The 18864-nt window shown below is 38.7% G+C and overlaps 1 protein-coding gene across 3 annotated transcripts in view; it reads right to left on the bottom strand.

The window, feature by feature from the left end:
• The window catches only part of fkbpl (FKBP prolyl isomerase like), a 53165-nt gene that overhangs the window by 1008 nt on the left and 33293 nt on the right, over window positions 1–18864 (bottom strand). For 2 of the 3 annotated variants that reach the window (XM_059332732.1, XM_059332734.1), the window contains 2 exons: window positions 779–946; window positions 358–656 (listed from right to left, as the gene is read on the bottom strand). In XM_059332732.1, the coding sequence (XP_059188715.1) occupies window positions 358–656; window positions 779–944 (465 nt within the window). In that variant the 5' untranslated portion in view covers window positions 945–946. Of the gene's footprint in view, window positions 1–357; window positions 657–778; window positions 947–1841; window positions 2055–18864 lie in introns of those variants that run through there. The other variant, XM_059332733.1, reaches the window with a different exon arrangement.

Raw genomic sequence — 18864 nt, 5'->3', positions numbered from 1 at the left:
ACACCCCAACCTTTGCTGTTCATCCTCAAAAGCTGTATATTCTCTTACAAAGACTCAAGTGCCCATGGAGAATATTGTTATCAGTTCACGACCCTTCAAAATAGCTTACTGAAAATGTTGAATGTACCCAAAGTGCTATTTGTGTCACTTCTCATCAAAATATTTGTGTTACAATTTTTAATTTTCAGGCAGTTAACTAGCATTAGTAGCAATCAGAGGGTAAATCCTCTTTTCCAGTGGTTTTAAGCTGCCAATTTATGTTAAATTTAGTCAGTTTTTACTGACAACTTGCACAGAATTTGTGTAACCAAAGACTGTCATACAATCAAATTACTGCAGTCATCACTGCATCCTTACCTCACATTTCTCTCCCACTCTCATCCCCTCCACACATGCTTCTGTGATGTCGCACTGACCCTCACCGAGCCTCAGTGTTGTCCAGTCACCCAGCGGGACCTGCAGCACAGAATCCTGACACCTTGGGAAGGCGGTGGCCTTTGCTTCAGTAACCTCAGTCACTGATTGGTCAGGTTGGACTGATAGTTTCTCATTTCCCTTTTCAGATCCTAAACTCTCCGTTTCATCCATGTTAGCTTGGAGTTGGACTTGGACTTGGCACAGTGAACCCAATCTTGGATAGTATCTGGATGAACATGCTAGAGAGACAAAGACACATTATGTAAGCTTGATTACTTGATATTTAATACTTCTATTCAGCAAATATGGCCTGAAAGAATTGACTTCATATTAGGGTAGAAAGTACCAAAAAGTATCGTACATGCACCATCTCCAGAGTTAAAAACAGTCTGTTGATTGCCTTTGTGTGTTCGCTTTTTCTGGACTTTCCAGAGACCTCTTGGACACACTGAAACCCAGGAGGTGACACCGACGCCATCATCATCTTCAGTGCCTTGCAGCTCTTCAAAATACTGACCTGGATCCATCCCTGCCATCATAATACATACATAGATATTAAGACACAAAGATGACCATATCTTATATTTCTTTATTTGTAGCCATTGTCCCATCTAAAGGTTTCTTGAGGGACCATAGTTTGTGATGGTTAAATAAAGTTAAGTAAATTTACATTTAGTCATTAAGCAGACACTTTTATCCAAAGCGACTTACAGAAAAAGGGAAACAATCAAGGTATAGTGCGATTAGAGCCGTTAGTGCAGCAATAAGTGTTAGTGACGATTCTTTAAGTTGTAGAATTGTTAGATTTAGGGATGAAAAAACATTGTTGTGTTAAAAGGGCAAGATTTCTGCCAGAAAAGGTCATATTCTCCCATGTGCTGCAGACACAACAATAACAATATATAATATTCTTATTTTCTATTAATGCAGCTGTTCTTGACTCGCAGTACTTGCCTTAATCTCTATTTATATTTAAGTAGTATTTTTAGTCTTGTTCTTATGCACCAATATACCACAGCAAATTCCTTGTAAAAATCTACCTCTACAAGATTACAAACGTCAAAGTCTTGTTGAGTTGAATTACAACCATGTAGTCAACTACTTTTACATTACCAAGCTAACATGAATTCTTATGATTCGACAACACTGTAAACAATGGATTTAGGGGTCTCTGGTTTCAGTGTGATCAATGACACAGCGGTAACGGGCAATAACTAACATTATTTAACAGTTTAGTAAATTAACGTTGCTAACACTTTCCTATAAAGCAGCGGTTAGAATAAATAAACGACTTTAGATAGCATCAGATAACGTTAGCTAGCGTTATGGCCTCAATCCAAAGAAACTGAATGTTATTAATGTGATCCTACAAAGTCTCAGCTGTAACGTAGTTAATTGCGTAACTACAATGCATAATATCTTACCGCATAGAAACGTTTGACATAAAGTATTAGCTTCAACCACAGCGGTTGAACACCCAGATGTTCAGAATATAAACAAACGCCAAGTACTTTTCTTCTTCTTCTCCTGCTCCTCTCCGCCGCTCTTCTTCGTGTGTAATTACGGGTGCGAAGCTAGCTCGTAGCAGTACGGCCTCCTACTGTACCGGAGTGTAAAAATTATTTATATACAGTCTATGGTAAAAATCGATTAATAACTTCTGCAAAGGGGTGGGAATTAATAAATTTGTGCTTCTTCTCACTCCCTTTCCAACATGTAAACCAAGGTATGGAATGGTCGACAATTTAGTTTGTTTTATTCTTTTCATTTTCTGTAAATATTGTTTGTTTGTAGCGATAATTTATCTAGTTTCTCTGTCTCTGTCTCTCTTTTTTTTTTTTTTACAAACAAACTTCATGTCTTTTTCCCGTCAACGTTTCATGCACAACTTTTTAAAAAACTATTTTCTCTTATAAATATTAACCTTACCCCCTTAAAATTTAATGTTTGTTAATTTAATGTTGTTTATTGCTTGTTTTCCAGCAGGTGGAGACAAACACTGCCATTGGGCTTAACTTTTATCAGTGAAGTTGATTTTTATCCCAAATATTGTTTTGGTCCTGGCACAATACATATTCAGTCTACTCAACACATAAAAATATACTGTATAAATATAATATTATCCACTGTTATCCCAGACTGTATTTATGTTCCTGTGCAATAATGTTTTTTCATGTGCAACACATATTACATTTTGATACTCTTTTACTTATTGCCATTATCACTGTTGGACGATACACTAATGCTTACATTACATCCTGTCAACACTGCATACTTTTATACTTCTTACTCAGGGATATATTGCAGCACCGTCACTTTCTGTCTTACTTATATTCTATTCTTGTGTGTATTATAGTATTATTTCTTCCAGTATGTTATAGTATTGTTATGTAGTATTTTTACCTTGCACTGTTTGTACATAGCATTTCTAAATATTTTTCATATCCTTAATCGTTAAGATTGCCAAAGGCATTTCATTACACTTGTATAGTGACAATAAAGATATCTCTATCTCTATAATGTCTGATTTTATATGCAACGTAAATTTGATCTGAATACAATACAGTTTTGTGTGCATGTGAACGTGTTAATCATGGGTCTTTTTTTGTGTGTCTTTTTTAGTAATTTTGTGTATTTTTTTGGTCATTTTGTGTCTTTTTTGGTCATTTTGTCTCTTTTTTTCCAGTCATTTTGTGTCTTTTTTTGGTCTTACTTTGCACTAATACATATTTTATCTATTAGATTACAACACAGGATTTAGAAAGTGGTTTTGTACCTTGAGTGTCGACTCTCAAATGCAAAGTTTACATCTCTCTCTGTGTATTGACCTTTGACTTGTTCCACTCGTGTTTAAGGCCTGTGTGTTAATCTGTCCTGTCAGTATGAGTTAGGGCTCTATCTTTTGAACACTAGAGACCATTAGGTTTATCAGAGAAATACCACACTGGGCAACCAACATGTGTTGTGTGTGTGTGTTTGTGTGTGTGCGACAGAGAAAAACAGACAGGGACAAAAAGAAGGTAATCTGAGATGCAATCTGTCCTTTTATATGGGGCTTGTATGGCACGGGAGGAGGTAATAAACTTGCTACACTAATAAGATTACATCACTAGATAACAAGAACCATGCATGTTTTTAAAGCCCTGATTCCTAAAAAGCTACAAAAAATACTATAAAAACAGAATGCAATGATTTGCAAATCGTTTGCATTCAATTGAATAGAGTACACAGACACAATATTTACTTTTTAACTGGGAAACGTATCTCTCTGAACTGGCTGGTTTAACTATTCAAGTTAATGTAAGGTGATGTAGAAATGGCAGTTAAAAGGGCTAAGAATGTGAAAATTTGCTCTTATCACGGTTTGAAGATATTTTCTATTCCTAATTGGGTCTGAAGAAAAAAAGTTTGGGACACTGAAAATGCCTGAAAAGGCATTGCAGTAGAAATAGCCAAACCATGTTGAGATCATTCAAAAAAATCTCTCTGTGATGTCCACAAAAAGGATTTTATCAGTTAAACAATCATATTCATATGTATTTGTTTAGTATATTGGTGAGTGATAACTAATATACATTTATTTCTGTTACCCTAAGCCACAACATCAGTTCTGTGCGTGTTTTTTATGTTGTGTGCTATTATGTCAGTAGGTGGCAGTATTTAACTGTGATCTAAAGTTGTTGTGTTGTCCCTCATAAAGTGAAGAGATATGACAAGCAGCTCCCCATTCAGAGCAGATGAGCTGCAAGTCAGTCACATAAATAAACAGGTGCATGAAGACATTGACAATAGTACAAACAATCTATGAGGAACCAGTAATTGTGTGATGGTAAATTATATCCTTTCAAGCCTGTATTTAAGCATGAATCTATATAATTTTTCCTACAGCACAGGGCATGAGCAGAAAAAAATGCTACTTCTTCTGGATTATACTTTTCACTACACTATAAAAAAATATTAGGGGTTAATTTCCAGAAACGGACTGTATCATTTCACAGTGTTTTTTCTACATTAAGTGCAAATGCCATAAAAAGGTAAATTACTTTTATTACAAATATTAACCATAAAATGGAAGTTGAAAATATAATGGGAGATACTTTTTTAGTATTTAAGTATTATTCAATTGCTTAATGGTCTTGGATGTTAAATTACAGTGACTTCTATGTAAAAAATGTATGCAAAATTAAGGCAACTTTCTGATTTCTTACAGTAAAACTTTAAATTCAATGTAAGAGTTAAAGAAAAAAATAATAAAAAAACCCAGTAAAAAGTCTTGCAGCAAACACTTACCATCATATTAAAGTAGAAAATGAAACCTTTAGTTATTCTACACATATACATTTATTTAAATACAGATATTAACTGTATATTATCCATATTTTTAAAGAGATTATCTGTAAAATAATTAATGGTTATGTAATATTTTTTGATGGTAAGTGTTTGTCAACTTTTACTGCCAGACTTTTAACCGTTTTTATAGTGTGCCACAGACTGTGTACAGCATGCACTGAAGCCTGCTGTTAGCTAGCTGTGTTTTTTCACCATTTACAGTACGAACATGAATTTTCAGCAGGGGTCTCTCTCTTCCCAGTAATGTACACACATGACATTACTCAGACAGGTGCAACACGTTGAGTGCGTAATTTAGTCAGTATCAATGGATGGGTGATGTAACCCAACTGCAGTTATTTTGCAATATGAGTTTTTTCTAAATGTTCATAAACTTTCGAAGATTTGCTGCATGTTTGTAGCAAACAGCAACTCCCAAATGTACTGTGCACAAATGCACTCAGCCGAACATGGACAAAAAAGAAGACAGAAGAATTTAGCTGTAGTTAACAAGTGAATAAGTCTTCAACTATGTTTAATTGCTATAGAAATTAATTTATAGAGATAACACTGGTTATGATGAAACATTTTTGAACACCGATATTTTAACATTTCAAATAAATAAACTGAAAAATACGACTTTTGACTTTTTAGTTGTTTGTTTGTGGCATTGAAATGGCAGCAAATGTAGCACAATCCATTATAAAAAAAATCTTGAAAGGTTGAAATAAGAGCAAGGAAAACCATTTTTAACACACGTTAATGCAATGCTGTTGAGTGCACAAGCTAGACTTTACAGTCAACACCTTTCCCTCACAGTTTGACAACTGCATAATTCATTTCAGATCTTTTGGATGGCAGAATTCAAATATTTGTGTTTAAAAAAAAGACATGCAATCATTTGTTGTTTCCATTTAACCTATTGGTGATAACTCACAGTTATAACTCAAGAATATCTTTAGTTTTTATGCTTCCTCTGAGAGAAAGCATTGCCTTTTTTCAGTTGAGCACTTTCTCCTCTTTTTTTGATGATAATGAGTGAATTAATGTGGTTTTACACAAAGATGTATGACTTTGTATTGGGGGGGGGGCTGTTAAATGGAAAGGTTTCACATTTTAATAGCACTAACACGCATTAAATGCAGGTGCACTGAAAAGGAAATGCATTAAAGGATAATTTGTATCGAAATAAACTGTTTTAGAATTAAATGCAACATATGTTGTCTGCCACACAGTAAGTTATTATACTAGGGTTTCAAAATGTGGTAGTTAATTTAAACTCTCTTTCTTGAAAATAGCACAAAAACCACCTGAATTTAGAGCTTTCAAATACTTTGGACTGCCATTAAACATTTTTGAGAACAAAGGGAAGCAAAGGCTGCCTGGGTGCATCCCTCTTCTTAGTCTTCCCACCATTTCTCTCTATAACTCTGTCTTTTCCCTCTTTCTCACACACAAACCAGAACCTTCACTTCTTTAATCCTCCTCCATGTGTTACCCATATCATCTTTTTCTCCTCTGTGTCTCCTATCTACCCTCTCCTTCAACCCCCTTCACCTTCCTCTTGGCTGCCTCCAACTTCCCAGCTGGCCTCTTGTGAAACATCCCAGTGGGTAAGTTCAGAAGCATATATCCCAGGGCTCTTGGACAGCTCGATGTGCGCCAGAAGGGCGTTGCACACTGCCAGTAGTCGGGTCCAACATGCGTCATTCAGGGAAAAGGTGGAGTATGACAGGTGAGCGAAACAGAGAAGTGTTCCAGATAGAAGAAAAGGAGATAAAAGATTAGAACAAAGGAAACAATGTTTTATAGATAGATGGATGGATGGATAGATGGATGGATGGATGTGGATTTGGGTGGAGACTTTTCCCACGAGGATAAAGATGGACCGACCACCAGCAGGATCACACAGCGGAACTAACCGAGAATGTCAATCCCACCACAGAGACTATCAACACAATTTACTGGCTGAGAGAAAGAAAGAGAGAGAAGGTGACCAACTGAACTGACTATACTTTTAATCTATGACATGGTGAAACAAATACTTCACCCCTAAAACGATCATTTGCATATCAATTACTCACTCTGTGTCACCTTGACCTTCTATAGTGTTGAAGTGGGAACATTCTTGATGAATTAAAGTATATGGGGTTGTGTTTAACAATTTAAAAACTAGATCAAAACAGTTGCTACAAACTCCCACACAACTTGTGCAGTATAATCTTATCCTATAAAGTATTTTCGTCACAGTAAATCCCAAACACATGCATTTTTGCTAAAATTTACTACTATACTATACTATACTATACTATACTATACTATACTATACTATACTATACTAGAGAAAATGTACATTTTCAGTGCGTGTTTGCATACATTTGGGTATCTGAAGTGCCTAACAAACCACAAACTGGAAAACAAGACAATTCAGTCAGTTTTGTGGGTTGTCTAGATCAGAAAACATGTAAGTGAACAAGCCATTCAGATTTGTCACATGCATTTGAATATCTCCACCCACACCTTGAGAACTATCTTTTCAAATGGGCACCATATTTTTCTGGCAAACCAGTCACAGCAGACTGGGGTTTTGGGATGATGCTAAAACAACGTGCTAAAATAGTGTTCAGAATGTGAATGGAGGTATATTCAAACAAACACTATGAGAAAAAGAATGTGCTTTTTTAACCATTAAAAAATTGCACAAATGTTCTATTAGAAACCCAAAATACAAGTGCAAACCTGAAAATTAGTGTAATTTGCCCCTTTACATAGTATGGTTGAAGCAAAAAGGCTTTCCTTTTGTTTGAAAAAAATTGTGAGAGGTATTCCTTTCATAGGAAACGACAACAGGCTACCACCACAAATGCTAAACACTGAAGCTTGTCTAACATTCTGCCTGTGTTTGTATTTGTTTTTTCCTCTTGAAAGCGGCGGCCAGCTTGCCTGTAATCCCTCCATCACACATTCCCTAACACACTCAGACACACACACAACCTCCACGACCCTGGCCGGCCACAGGCTAACTCGTAAACAGATCGGGCCACACGACGGGGTGTTTATCCCTCACAGTGAGAGGGTCCGCTGCACATTATGTTGTCCGTGCATGTAGGTGTGAGTGTGCTGAGCACTTACTGTAGCTAGTTTTACTCCCTCTGGGCTGTTTGTTGTTTATAGTGAGAGACACTGACAACAGGCTCGGACTTCACTATGTAAACTCAGTGCAAAGGCAGAGGCTTTATTCTAAGTGGTTCCCACACTAGATAAACCAAAGGATCATCATACCACAGTACCTCAACCCGACTGTGTTCAAAAATGTAATGTCAAATATTAGCCGAAGAAGCTCAAACCAAAACCTCAAATGACAGCATCTGACATCTGAATTATTACATCTCATGTTGCATTGTGATGTCTTTGGTGCGAATGCTATACTGTACCAACAAACTGCAAGTTCAGAGGGGTTTGATTTATTGAAGTTTCCAGGTCAAGTGGGGATCAAGGCTGATCCTGTGGCTGATTAGAGCCACTGAAACGATAGGGGTCAAGAGAGACAGATCTAAGGAGTGTGAACGTTATCACTCTACCACTAGTGGCACAGACACATTTGGCATATTGTATCTATCACTGTCATGTGAGTATTGCATTTAGACCGATCAATAAAAAAACAATGCTTGGTGCACGGCCTTGTAATTCAGACTGATTTGCCAGCAGAGTTGCACAAGCAGTAAAGTATGACTTTCCTCTCCCATTAGCAGTGATGGAGCAGAGTCTGCCAGGTCAGGGCCATTCATCTACATTATAATGTCATGATGAGATTGCTTCAACTGAAAGGGGGAAAAACAGGCTCTAAGCTCAACTCCCAGGGTAACAAGACATCAGAGTATTGCATCCTTATGAGGCAGATGCAGTGTTTCGTGCACATTTAAATCATGCTCTCCTGAAACTGTTAAATCCATGATTGTGAGACTGTGAAATGTGACTTCTATTAAAACTACATGACTGATGCGTTTTGTTTTCTCCCATAGAGAGGATACATTAACCTCTAAGCCAACTTTCTGACTTTCTTTTTTTTTTCAGAGGCTGTAGTGAGATCAGTATTAAAGCTACTGGTATCATGTGAAACTAGAAGATCTACGGTCAAATGGTACCAACCATGTCATGATATCTCTTTTTGGAAAGGGTAAATAACACATTTTTCAAGGGGTCCCTTGACCTCTGATCTCAAGATATCTAAATAAAAATAGGTTCCCCTGAGTCTCCAATTTACAGGCATGCCCACTTTATGCTGATCCCATGCAGTTTTAGTTAGAATGGTTCTCATGCAGCACAAATGTTATTTTCACTTATGGTATTTGAATATTTCTAGATTTCGCCATCCAATAGCAAAATAATGCAATTCTTGCAGAAATCTCTGATACCAAATCACAGCATGGGTTTTTCTATGGTGTTCTTCAAGGACATGTCTTAGTGTGGTATTTTTGAGGTATTTTTTACCACTTTTATCAATTCTTGAGTAAACAGAAAGAAGGTTTTAAAAAGAACAAAAAAAGGTTTTGCATCAAATGTGCAACTGAATGAATGCAAGAGTAGAATTTGCAAAAAACAAACAAACATATGGTCTCTGTTCTCACATTAAAGAGAATTTTTTAACTTTTTTGAGACAAACCAAACAAACTCTGTTTGATTAAATCTGCTCGCCCCCCCACACACGCAAAAAGTGTGCCACTATTTTGCCATTGCTAAACAGATTTAATATGTGTGTGCCCACCAGCAATATAGGGAATCTGGCATTAAGTAAGGGTAAATTTGTATTATCTGGAGCATAAAAAGAGTCCTTAACTCCATTATGTTGTTTCTCTGGGGGCCAGTTATACAGTCGGACCTGCGCAGCCTGAGTAGGAACCCACTGAGGGGAGGAGATGGCTATCGGCAGCCACAGGGCAGATGGGGGGACCGTTTTTATCGATGCACACGCTGTAATGGGGTCTTCCTGTGAGGGGGCCTGAGGAGATTCTTTTGACAGAGCTTTCATGTGTTCTTTTGCTGTAGTGTGTGTGTTGTGTGATCATAGAAAGTCACTGTGGGCCATTAGGCCTCCGCACGCATGCATACTAGCACACATCTGGATATGCTTCTCCTTGAAGAGTCATACCTACGTACAGTCTGGCAATTCATGTGACCTTTTAATACCATCTAAGCACTTTTAGATAAGACCAGTTAGACCTTTCAGCTGGTGTGTACCACCACCAGTGAGTGACCGCCAAATGTACGCGCACCACCTGCTCATGTCATGTCACACTGCTTGCACGCTAATATGTCCACGGTTTCCCATAGATGATAAATCTATGTGCTGCTCACTTTTGTCAGATATCTACAGAAGATTATCTGCAAGTAATCTCTTAACGGCAGATCTATGGTCAGCTGATGCAGCCTTTGAGCGGGTTTGATGTTAAAGTTTGGTTGACATATCCATAAAGATTTTACAGCTGTGTTTAGGGGAGCCCTTGTCTGTGAGGCCTCGAGACTTAACCTAGAGATGTATCAGCTGCTCGGAGTTAACTCTGCACAGGTGAGGCACACACACGCTCTTCTTAAAAAGCCTGTTAACTCATCATGGGTTGAAAGGGAGCAGGAGAGGCAGAGATTGGGAGAAAGAGTAAGAGATAAGACTAAGCTGGTCTGTGAAACGAAAGGCCAGGATTCAGAAATCACCTTGCCAGCTGTGATTTATATAGACTGAGGTTTTGATCAAGGTCTGAGGTCCGCAGAGGAGGCTAAGGGCTCTAATTCAGACCAGCCTCCAGTCAAAGTAACAGTTAGCAGCTCCGCCGTTGGTTAGCTGTCATTTGTGTCTGTCAGATACACTTGGTGGTTTCATGCAGCAGTCGTAACAAGCTGTCTGTGCTGGACAATTGCGTCCATCTGACAAGGGTTGTTTCTAGGTAGTGGCAAGTTGCTTACCAGCCAGTGGCTTGAGGAAATAGCATACCAGCAAAGGAATGTATTGGATATCGTAAGCCAGGATACTGGTTTTTATTATATAATGTGTATATTGGCTATTACTGTTGTGCACCACAATATGACGGAGCTTTTGAGCAAATCCTAGAAAAGTACATGCATTGAGTATTATGTGCATATTCTATCAATTTTAACAGTTGCTAAATATTGTTTGTGATGCCTGATGTATTCCAGAGACTTCTCTCTTTCACACATGCACCGCTACCCTAACCTTATCTTGACATTACCTGGAGCAGCTGTATGTGAGAATGCAAATGTTGGAATCAGTTGGGCCTGACATTAAATGGACTTTACCCTGCCAGCTCTGTGTAATGTCTAATTAAGCCCAGTGGGAATAAATCAGGTCATTATCCAGAGAATTTACACCAAGCAAGTGGGCATGTTGATGAACTTTCTATCATGTGAATTGCACAAAACTGGAGGACTACAAACATCTAAGGGTGAAGAAAAAGGGCCATTTACAATGTAAAAACAAAGAAAATGTTGAACTGGAGAGACAACAAGTTTTGGGAACTTCTGTCAGTGGAGGAAGATGGAGAAATCATCAGACAGATTCTAGGAACTCCAAGAGACCCGGTAGTTTTGATCGAATTACAACCAGATACATAAACAAAACACTGCAATTTCTGTAGTGTACTTTCTGCGTCACATCCTGCCTCAGCTCTACCCAGGCTCCACCCCTTGCCTAAACCCAACAGAGTATTTCCAGTAGTTGAGAATATGTCTGACATGGAAAATCTTCTGTTCTGTGCTACATGTGAAAGGGCCACTCTTGATGTCAGAACCTGATTCTCGTGAACTTGTCGAGAGTTCATATGAGAAAAAGGCTCAGGGCTCCGATGTGTCTACTATAGGTATCTCATGTCTGTGTTGCATACAAGAAATAAATGAGGAGTTTGGTTCTTTTCCAGTTCTCCACCAATCTCCTCCTGAGTTTTATTAAAGCCCCACTGACACAGCTGATACGATGATGTATTTCTCAATGTCTCAATCTTTTCGTTTTCCTGATGTTCACGGCCAGTTCCAAGAGCCTATATGCTTATGGAAGGATGCTGCAGATCTTCTTCTGAATGGCCAGATTTCCTTAGTATGATTTTTATGGGGAATTTTGTACCTTTTTGATGCTATTTTAGAATGAAAGTCTTAAGGAAATCATCCCTAAGTATTTAATCAGACGCATCAGAATCAATCACCTGAAAGTACCATTTCAGTTTCAGCTGTCTGAAACGAAGACGCAAGGCAAAGTGAGGAGAGGGCTAAGGCAGAAAAGGGCAGCCCACCCAATGCAGTCCAACATGAGGAGGGCAGATGTACAGGCGGGCGCACAGAGCTGCTTTCAGAGTACAAAAGGTTGATCTAAATAAGACCCAGCTGATGTTGCTGTTTTGTTCACAGATCCAGTCCACTCGCTCTCGGTTTCTCCGTCTCTCACTCATCTTTGTAGGCCTCTTTTACTAATTCTCTCGCACTGTTTGACCTATGACTTGGTGCCCATACTTTTTCATATCTCTCCCCCCTCTTTTGTTCTGCTTGGAGCGGGTGTATGTGTGGCAGATCTCAGGGGAGCAGGTAAAGTATAAATCTATAGTAGTTCTGACATCTCACAGTCTCTGGATCCCATTTGGTCGGATGCCCTGCAATCAGTCACTCCTCTGCTCTCCTCCTTCCCTTTCTTTCCTGCTCATTGTTCTCATTCTGGAGACGTTTACAAAAACCTTGTGAAATTCCTTTTGTTGAAAACTGAATTCACATCATGTGCTCGACAAACACCCACGTCCAAATCGATGATATGTGCTCTGATCATTTCTCCTTTGTTATTTTATTATGCCTTGTAAGCGGCAGTGTTAAATTGACATACAGTTTTAATGATAACATAAGCAGATTTAGTGAATATTGTTGCTGACAGCTCGCAGCAGCAGCACCATGAGGGGCGGACGAGTTCCCACTCTGTTCTTTCATCTCCAGTCATATCAGCTTGATCAGTGAAACAGCTTAATGTGGACATGTGTTTCCCCTGTTAACAGTCTGCTGCAGGGCACAAATGCACACATACACACTGAAATCGTCTGTTTCAAATTCCACAGAGGGCAGTCCGATTAGGCAGTCCACAGGATTTACAAGATCTCTAATTTGTCGCTCATGCAGCACCATGTAAATTTTGTCGCATTCTGTCATTTGGGCCCTCTTGTACTGTAAAAACTCTTCTTTATGCTCAATCTGACCGATGAAGATGCCATAAAACTAAACTCCAAAATAGTTCAAAACCAATCTCGGAGCCCATCGGCTATTGGACCTATGATGATGTAGCCAGCAGATATCTGAATAACGGAAATATGGACCAACACTTCCTCTTCCATGTGCCTATGCTTTTCTAAGGTCGTTGTAATGCTAGAATGGAGTCGGAGCCCACTTAAACATGATGGGTTAATACTACTTGGACTACAAACAGACAAGAAAAAGCTTCCGAATCCAAAATCGTGACATTATCCAACACATAACGAAGCAAAAAGTATAACTTGTCATGATTATACTTACGTTTTTGGCCACATAAATACAATATAATGTTTTAAATTTTGGGCTTTAGAGATGTTGATAGACCCAGAGTTGATTGACAAAAAAATGAGTATGCAACTAGTCCAAATGTTTTCTACTTTCAGCTTCTCCAATGTGATTGATCTGCTTTTGTGATTGTCTTGTATGAAAATAAATTGAATATCTTCACGTTTTGGATGGAGATGTCACCTTTGGCTCTAGGATATTGTGGAAACCATTGTTCAATATTCTACTTCAACATTTTACTGACAAAACAATTAAGGTATTGATGGGAAAAAAAACAAATAAAAAATTATTAACTGCAGCATTGGCTAGATGTTTGCCCCTTTTCCAGAGGTGGAGAGTGGTATTGATCCTCTCATGTAATTCTCAACAAGCAAGCAAATAAACATATCTCTCATAAGTATATCTTTAGACAGCAATTCCTTCCCTCACTAGCATTTTTTTCATTCACACCAAGAAACAAATCATAGGACTAAATATTAGACTCACGGTATAATTTAAGTATTTTGCAGAATAATGCATTGCATGGAATATTATCATTAAATATGCTTTGTTTAAAACTGTTGCAAATCCATTTGCAATTTTATATCTGTGTGAAAGAATAAGGAGATCAACTGTTGTCAGGTGCTAGGGTAGAGCAGGGTGAACAAGGGAGGTTTTAGGACACTAGTAGGGGTTAAGTGAAGAGGGCAGGATGCTGAGTGAGAGAGCTGTAGGAGAATGGAGAGACAGAAGACCACCAAAGAGGACTTGGAGCTGGATTCGAAGCACATGGTGGGACGTCCGGGCATTGCAACATTTGTGTGTATCAGGGTTTGAGGGGAAGGTCAGATGTGCATCAGGAGACTCCCAGGGGACTGTGAGCTTAGATATCTGCTGCAAAAATTACAGAGTTGGGATATGCACAATATTGTACTTTACTTGTTTCCATTTAATGCTATTTTACACTTTAATACTTACTTTAAACTCCACTAGATTGCATTTTACACTTTAAATTAGTAATTAACTTAGATTAAAAAAAACACATATGTTTATAAAATGCAATGCACTGTTGAGCTAAGCTGGCCAAGACAATATATCAATAGATATTTTGTTGTTACAAAAAAGCAGGTCTGCTTGGGGCCCCTTTTCATGTTTCAAATGTGCATGAGAAGAGACATTTCCCCTCCAAATTTCTCAGATATATAAAAAAAAACGTAATACAAAATTTGTGTAGCAGAACTTTGTTTCCTCTTCTTTGTACCCCATCAATCATCTTGAGTTCCTTTTAGATTTGTCTTGAGAATCTGAGGAGGGGCCGGAATCACTGAACCAACTAACAGTATGTAAAATAGTTAAAATAGGTCCACCTCCACCAGCTAAAATTATGGTTAATTTAATTAAATTGATGCATCACTATTGACAGTAATAGTGCAATAATGTAGCAATAATGAGTATTTTACTAAAATATTTTTGCTGATAATATTTTTATTGCATTTAAAAAAGTTATTTTTATATACAGGACTTTTGCTTGTAATGGGGGATTTCTATGCTGCTGTATTGCTGCTTTTTTATGCAAAGGATCTGAGTACTTATTCCACCACTGCAGCAAGACCAAAGAAGGCCTAAAACTCTCTGATCCTCACCATCTACTGAAACCTGGCAGCAACAAGCCGCAAGATGCTTCCAGGGCCTGAAAGCAGTCCAGAGGCTGATCTCAGCCTTGGTGTATCTCGGCATGAGTTAGATTTCGAGAGAGCAAGAGAGGGCCCGTCCATCACAGTCTGCGATAGTAGAGTTTACTGAGAGCTGACATAAGGGCAACATTTCACTCTGACAGTCCAGGACAAGTGCCAGCCTGCTGCCAAGGATGTGCCAGCTTTTACTGGACTGCTTCAGTCGGCCACAACACAACTATTGTTAAAATATGGCGTGAAATCTGGTGTTCTTCACCAAGAAAATGTTTTCATTTGGAAGTCAACAGTCTTGCAGCTTTTTGACGTGGGCTTGGCAATCACTAAGGCTTTCATATGGAGCTGGTAAACTGGTGTCACTATTGCATGCAGGGCAATGTGGAACAAACGCTTAAACAATGCCAGTGCTTAAACACTGAAAATGAAAGTTTTGGACGAGCATGTTTGTGGTATTACTCTGACATTAGATGCTAATATCAATAACACGAAGGTTATTGAAGTGCTGTCCATCCCACCCAAATTGAAATCAAGATAGCTCTACTGTCCAGGATTTAACATGGCAGGAAATTGAAGGCCAGAGACAGACTCACAGGGCTGCAGAGTCTTTCAGACATGCCTGCTGGGCTCGGAGGAACACACAGGATGAGCTGGCTTTGACCTCGGTGACATTTAGACACAACCAGAAAACCAGATAATTACAGAATTACTTTGAACTTTAGTCACCAATTAAGTGAAATTTATGATAGCAATATAAATTAACTTCTTCATTTGCTTGCCTGAACAAAACAGTTTCTTCCTAATGATGCGTTCAAATGCCACACCAATTACACACTCATTATTCACTGACACCAGAGAACATGCTTCATGTGTGTGTCAGCGATCCCACTATCACCAGAAACAAGGCTGATGATGACTGTTCGATCCATGAGTCATAATTTCATTGCACGGCCATGCGTCACAGATTTGTTTGGACGTCTGGAGTGTACTGATAGTCTGGTCACTTGTTTGTCTTTGAATGTCTGTTTATGTCTCATTAACTCTCTCTGACATCCTGTTGAACTCATCGTAGCATCCTTGTTTTCTATTCTAAACCCAAACATATTCATTTTGCTATATCACAAAGAAAAGCATCAAATTCTCACATAGTAGAAGCTTGAATGAGAGACTATACAATGTCCTTAGCCCTGCTTGCTTGCTCTAGGGGTGTTGGTCGGTCCTTCACTTTGGCTCAGACTGAAATATCTCAACAACTATACCATGTTTCTACTACATGGTACGGCTCTGCTTGCCTCAACACACTTTCGGTACCAGGCCCTTTCTGTTTCATTTTAATCTGATAGTATCCATGCCATTCCCTACTGTTGCCACATGAAAATTTCTTGAAATCTTCACTTTGTCAATTGTATGATGTAGTGTACATATGATGTTTAGTCTAATCTATGGTGTAGTGTACAGAGTTTTGCAGGATAACATGTTTTTAAATCTGAGTCAACTGAGTAAAAAAATGCTGAAAACACCTGTTTGTAGTACCCATGGCATCCTCAGCTTATCGCCATGGGTACTTGTGTACTTGTGTTTGTGCAGGATGTCTCATGTCACTCAAGTGATGGTTCTCTGACCAATCAGTGGTGGCTCGCTTGGAACTTTGGCCGAGGTGATACTAGTATAAGTACCAGGTCCTCTGCCTTTCTCTGCTGTATTTCTTTGGCCATATACTCAAATGAATACATATGAATATCTAAGTCAGTCAAAACGCCTCGTCCATAACATCCTCAGCACTCATAGTTTGGGACGCCATTTCCACTGTTGGAAAGTAGTTTCGAATACAAATGAAGAGAGCAAGCTAGCAAACATCAGCTGTAGAGCAAGCAGTGAGAAATCGACTGCATTTACCATTAACACTGATTGGACTTGAAAGGTGGAAATTTCTTCTTTTAAGGATGAAATAAATAAAACAAATTCTTAATTCATATAAACAATCTAATTGAAAAATTTAATTTTTGATTTCTACTAGGGCCACACTATGAAAATATCCAAAATAAAATTAATAATAAAATGAAAAAAACAAATGATGTGCTCTTCAAGTTCACATTTGCATGCAGAATATTTTGTCGTAGTTATTTTTCCTGTTTTATCCAATCACACTTTATTACCACAGACAGAATTATGAGTTAGACTTTTTTTTTATAACTTTTTCTATTATTGACACCCCCCACTCTTACTCAGACATATTAGCAGAGGCCCGGCAGACAGGTATCCACAGGGTTTTATGGGTTTAATATTTTGTAAAGAGGCTGTATATGGGTTGTTGTTACTATTTGTGCCAGATATACTAGTCCCTGTCTGAGCCCCTTGATGTCTGCGAAGTTCACTAGGGTTGGTACTGGAGAGACTGGGACTGGTGGGGGTGACCACCATGCTGGAGTCCTACCTCCCAGTGTGTGTGTGTGTGTGTGTAGTACAGAATGCCTGGGACTAAACCGCATTTGATTTTTATACGCTTGTGGCTAACAGGAGCCAGATGTAGCTGCCTCTAGGGAGCTTACCATCGAAACAGCCATTTATTTCTCTTTTTCACTCTGTTTAATGAGATGTGTGCATGCTGGTATATGTATATACTGTATGGTCAAATTAACACAGCCAGTAAGCCAATCAGAATTTGCAATTTTTCTCATTCAGGTAATTAAAGTGGCATGCCTTAATTTGCTTGTTTAGCAGTGCCAAAGACAAGATATGTCCTGTTCAGATGACAGAGCATGAGAATGAGGAGAGTCCTGATTTCATCAGAGAAAAAGATAAATCAGAAACAATAGTTCAGGGTGTCAGAGCTCTAAGGACTCGCAGTTCTTTGGACGCCCAACCTGGCCCTGAGACACAAGAAGATTCATGCAGCCTAAATGTGAGGTGAAGTAAAAACTGAGCACACAAACCTAGACAAATAAAACGCCCTTTTCAGAATAGCCACTAACTAGTAAAGTTATTAAATTACTCCACCACTTTTAAAACTGTTCTCCTCTAAACATACATGACTATTGAAAAAGAGAGCAGAAAGCAAAAAAGCAGCGATGAAGAAAGAAGGGAGAGTGTTAATTGAAAGCGAATGTGTCTGTGCTGGCTGCTGGTAAGAGATGGGCCGGGGTCCCAGTTGGCTTCCACTTCAAAGGCCCTACCCGCCTGTCTCAAGCGCACCTGCAGCCGGTTAAACCCTGCTCTCATCACTCAGGGTGTGGAGGGACCTCTCGTACAACTTAGAGCCCTCAACACAAAGATTTTTGCCAAAGGGCCATTATGGCCCACGCTCAAGAATCCAACCTAAAACACCAGATAGCCCGTACAACTTTCACTACGACTGAACGTCAAGCACAGAACATCCACAGCAGGGTTCCCGCAGCCTCAACAGCAAGATCTATGCCACCTCCGTCAAAGGTCACAGGGCTCATACAACAATACAGCAACGTCTGTGACATCAACATTTATACAAATTAGTCAGACAGAGGGCTGTTGGAGAAGTGTTTTTGCAATGTTCAGTGGCAAATTTATAGAACTACAATAAACTTAATGTGAACAAACGTTTACCCAATATAAGGCGTTTGTACATGCAGACTGTAATGGGACATTTTATATAATTTTTTTATGACTAAACCAACACCAAAGACACTTCAGACTTAATTCCAACCACAGTTTCTTGTTTGTGCTATACAGTCATCAAAGCACATTTATGCAGAAAAAAAAAACAATATCAGCAAGTGAGCCTTAGCCCCTATTTGATAAGATAGCCAACAAGATGCCTCTCTGTTTTAACCTTCTGGACACAATCTGAAACCCATTTACTGCTATAGGCTACTTTTAAAAGAATATCAATATTATATATTGT

Source organism: Centropristis striata, chromosome 5, assembly GCF_030273125.1.
Source record: "Centropristis striata isolate RG_2023a ecotype Rhode Island chromosome 5, C.striata_1.0, whole genome shotgun sequence".
NCBI classification, from domain to species: domain Eukaryota; kingdom Metazoa; phylum Chordata; class Actinopteri; order Perciformes; family Serranidae; genus Centropristis; species Centropristis striata.
This window is presented reverse-complemented; position numbering and strand designations above follow the sequence as displayed.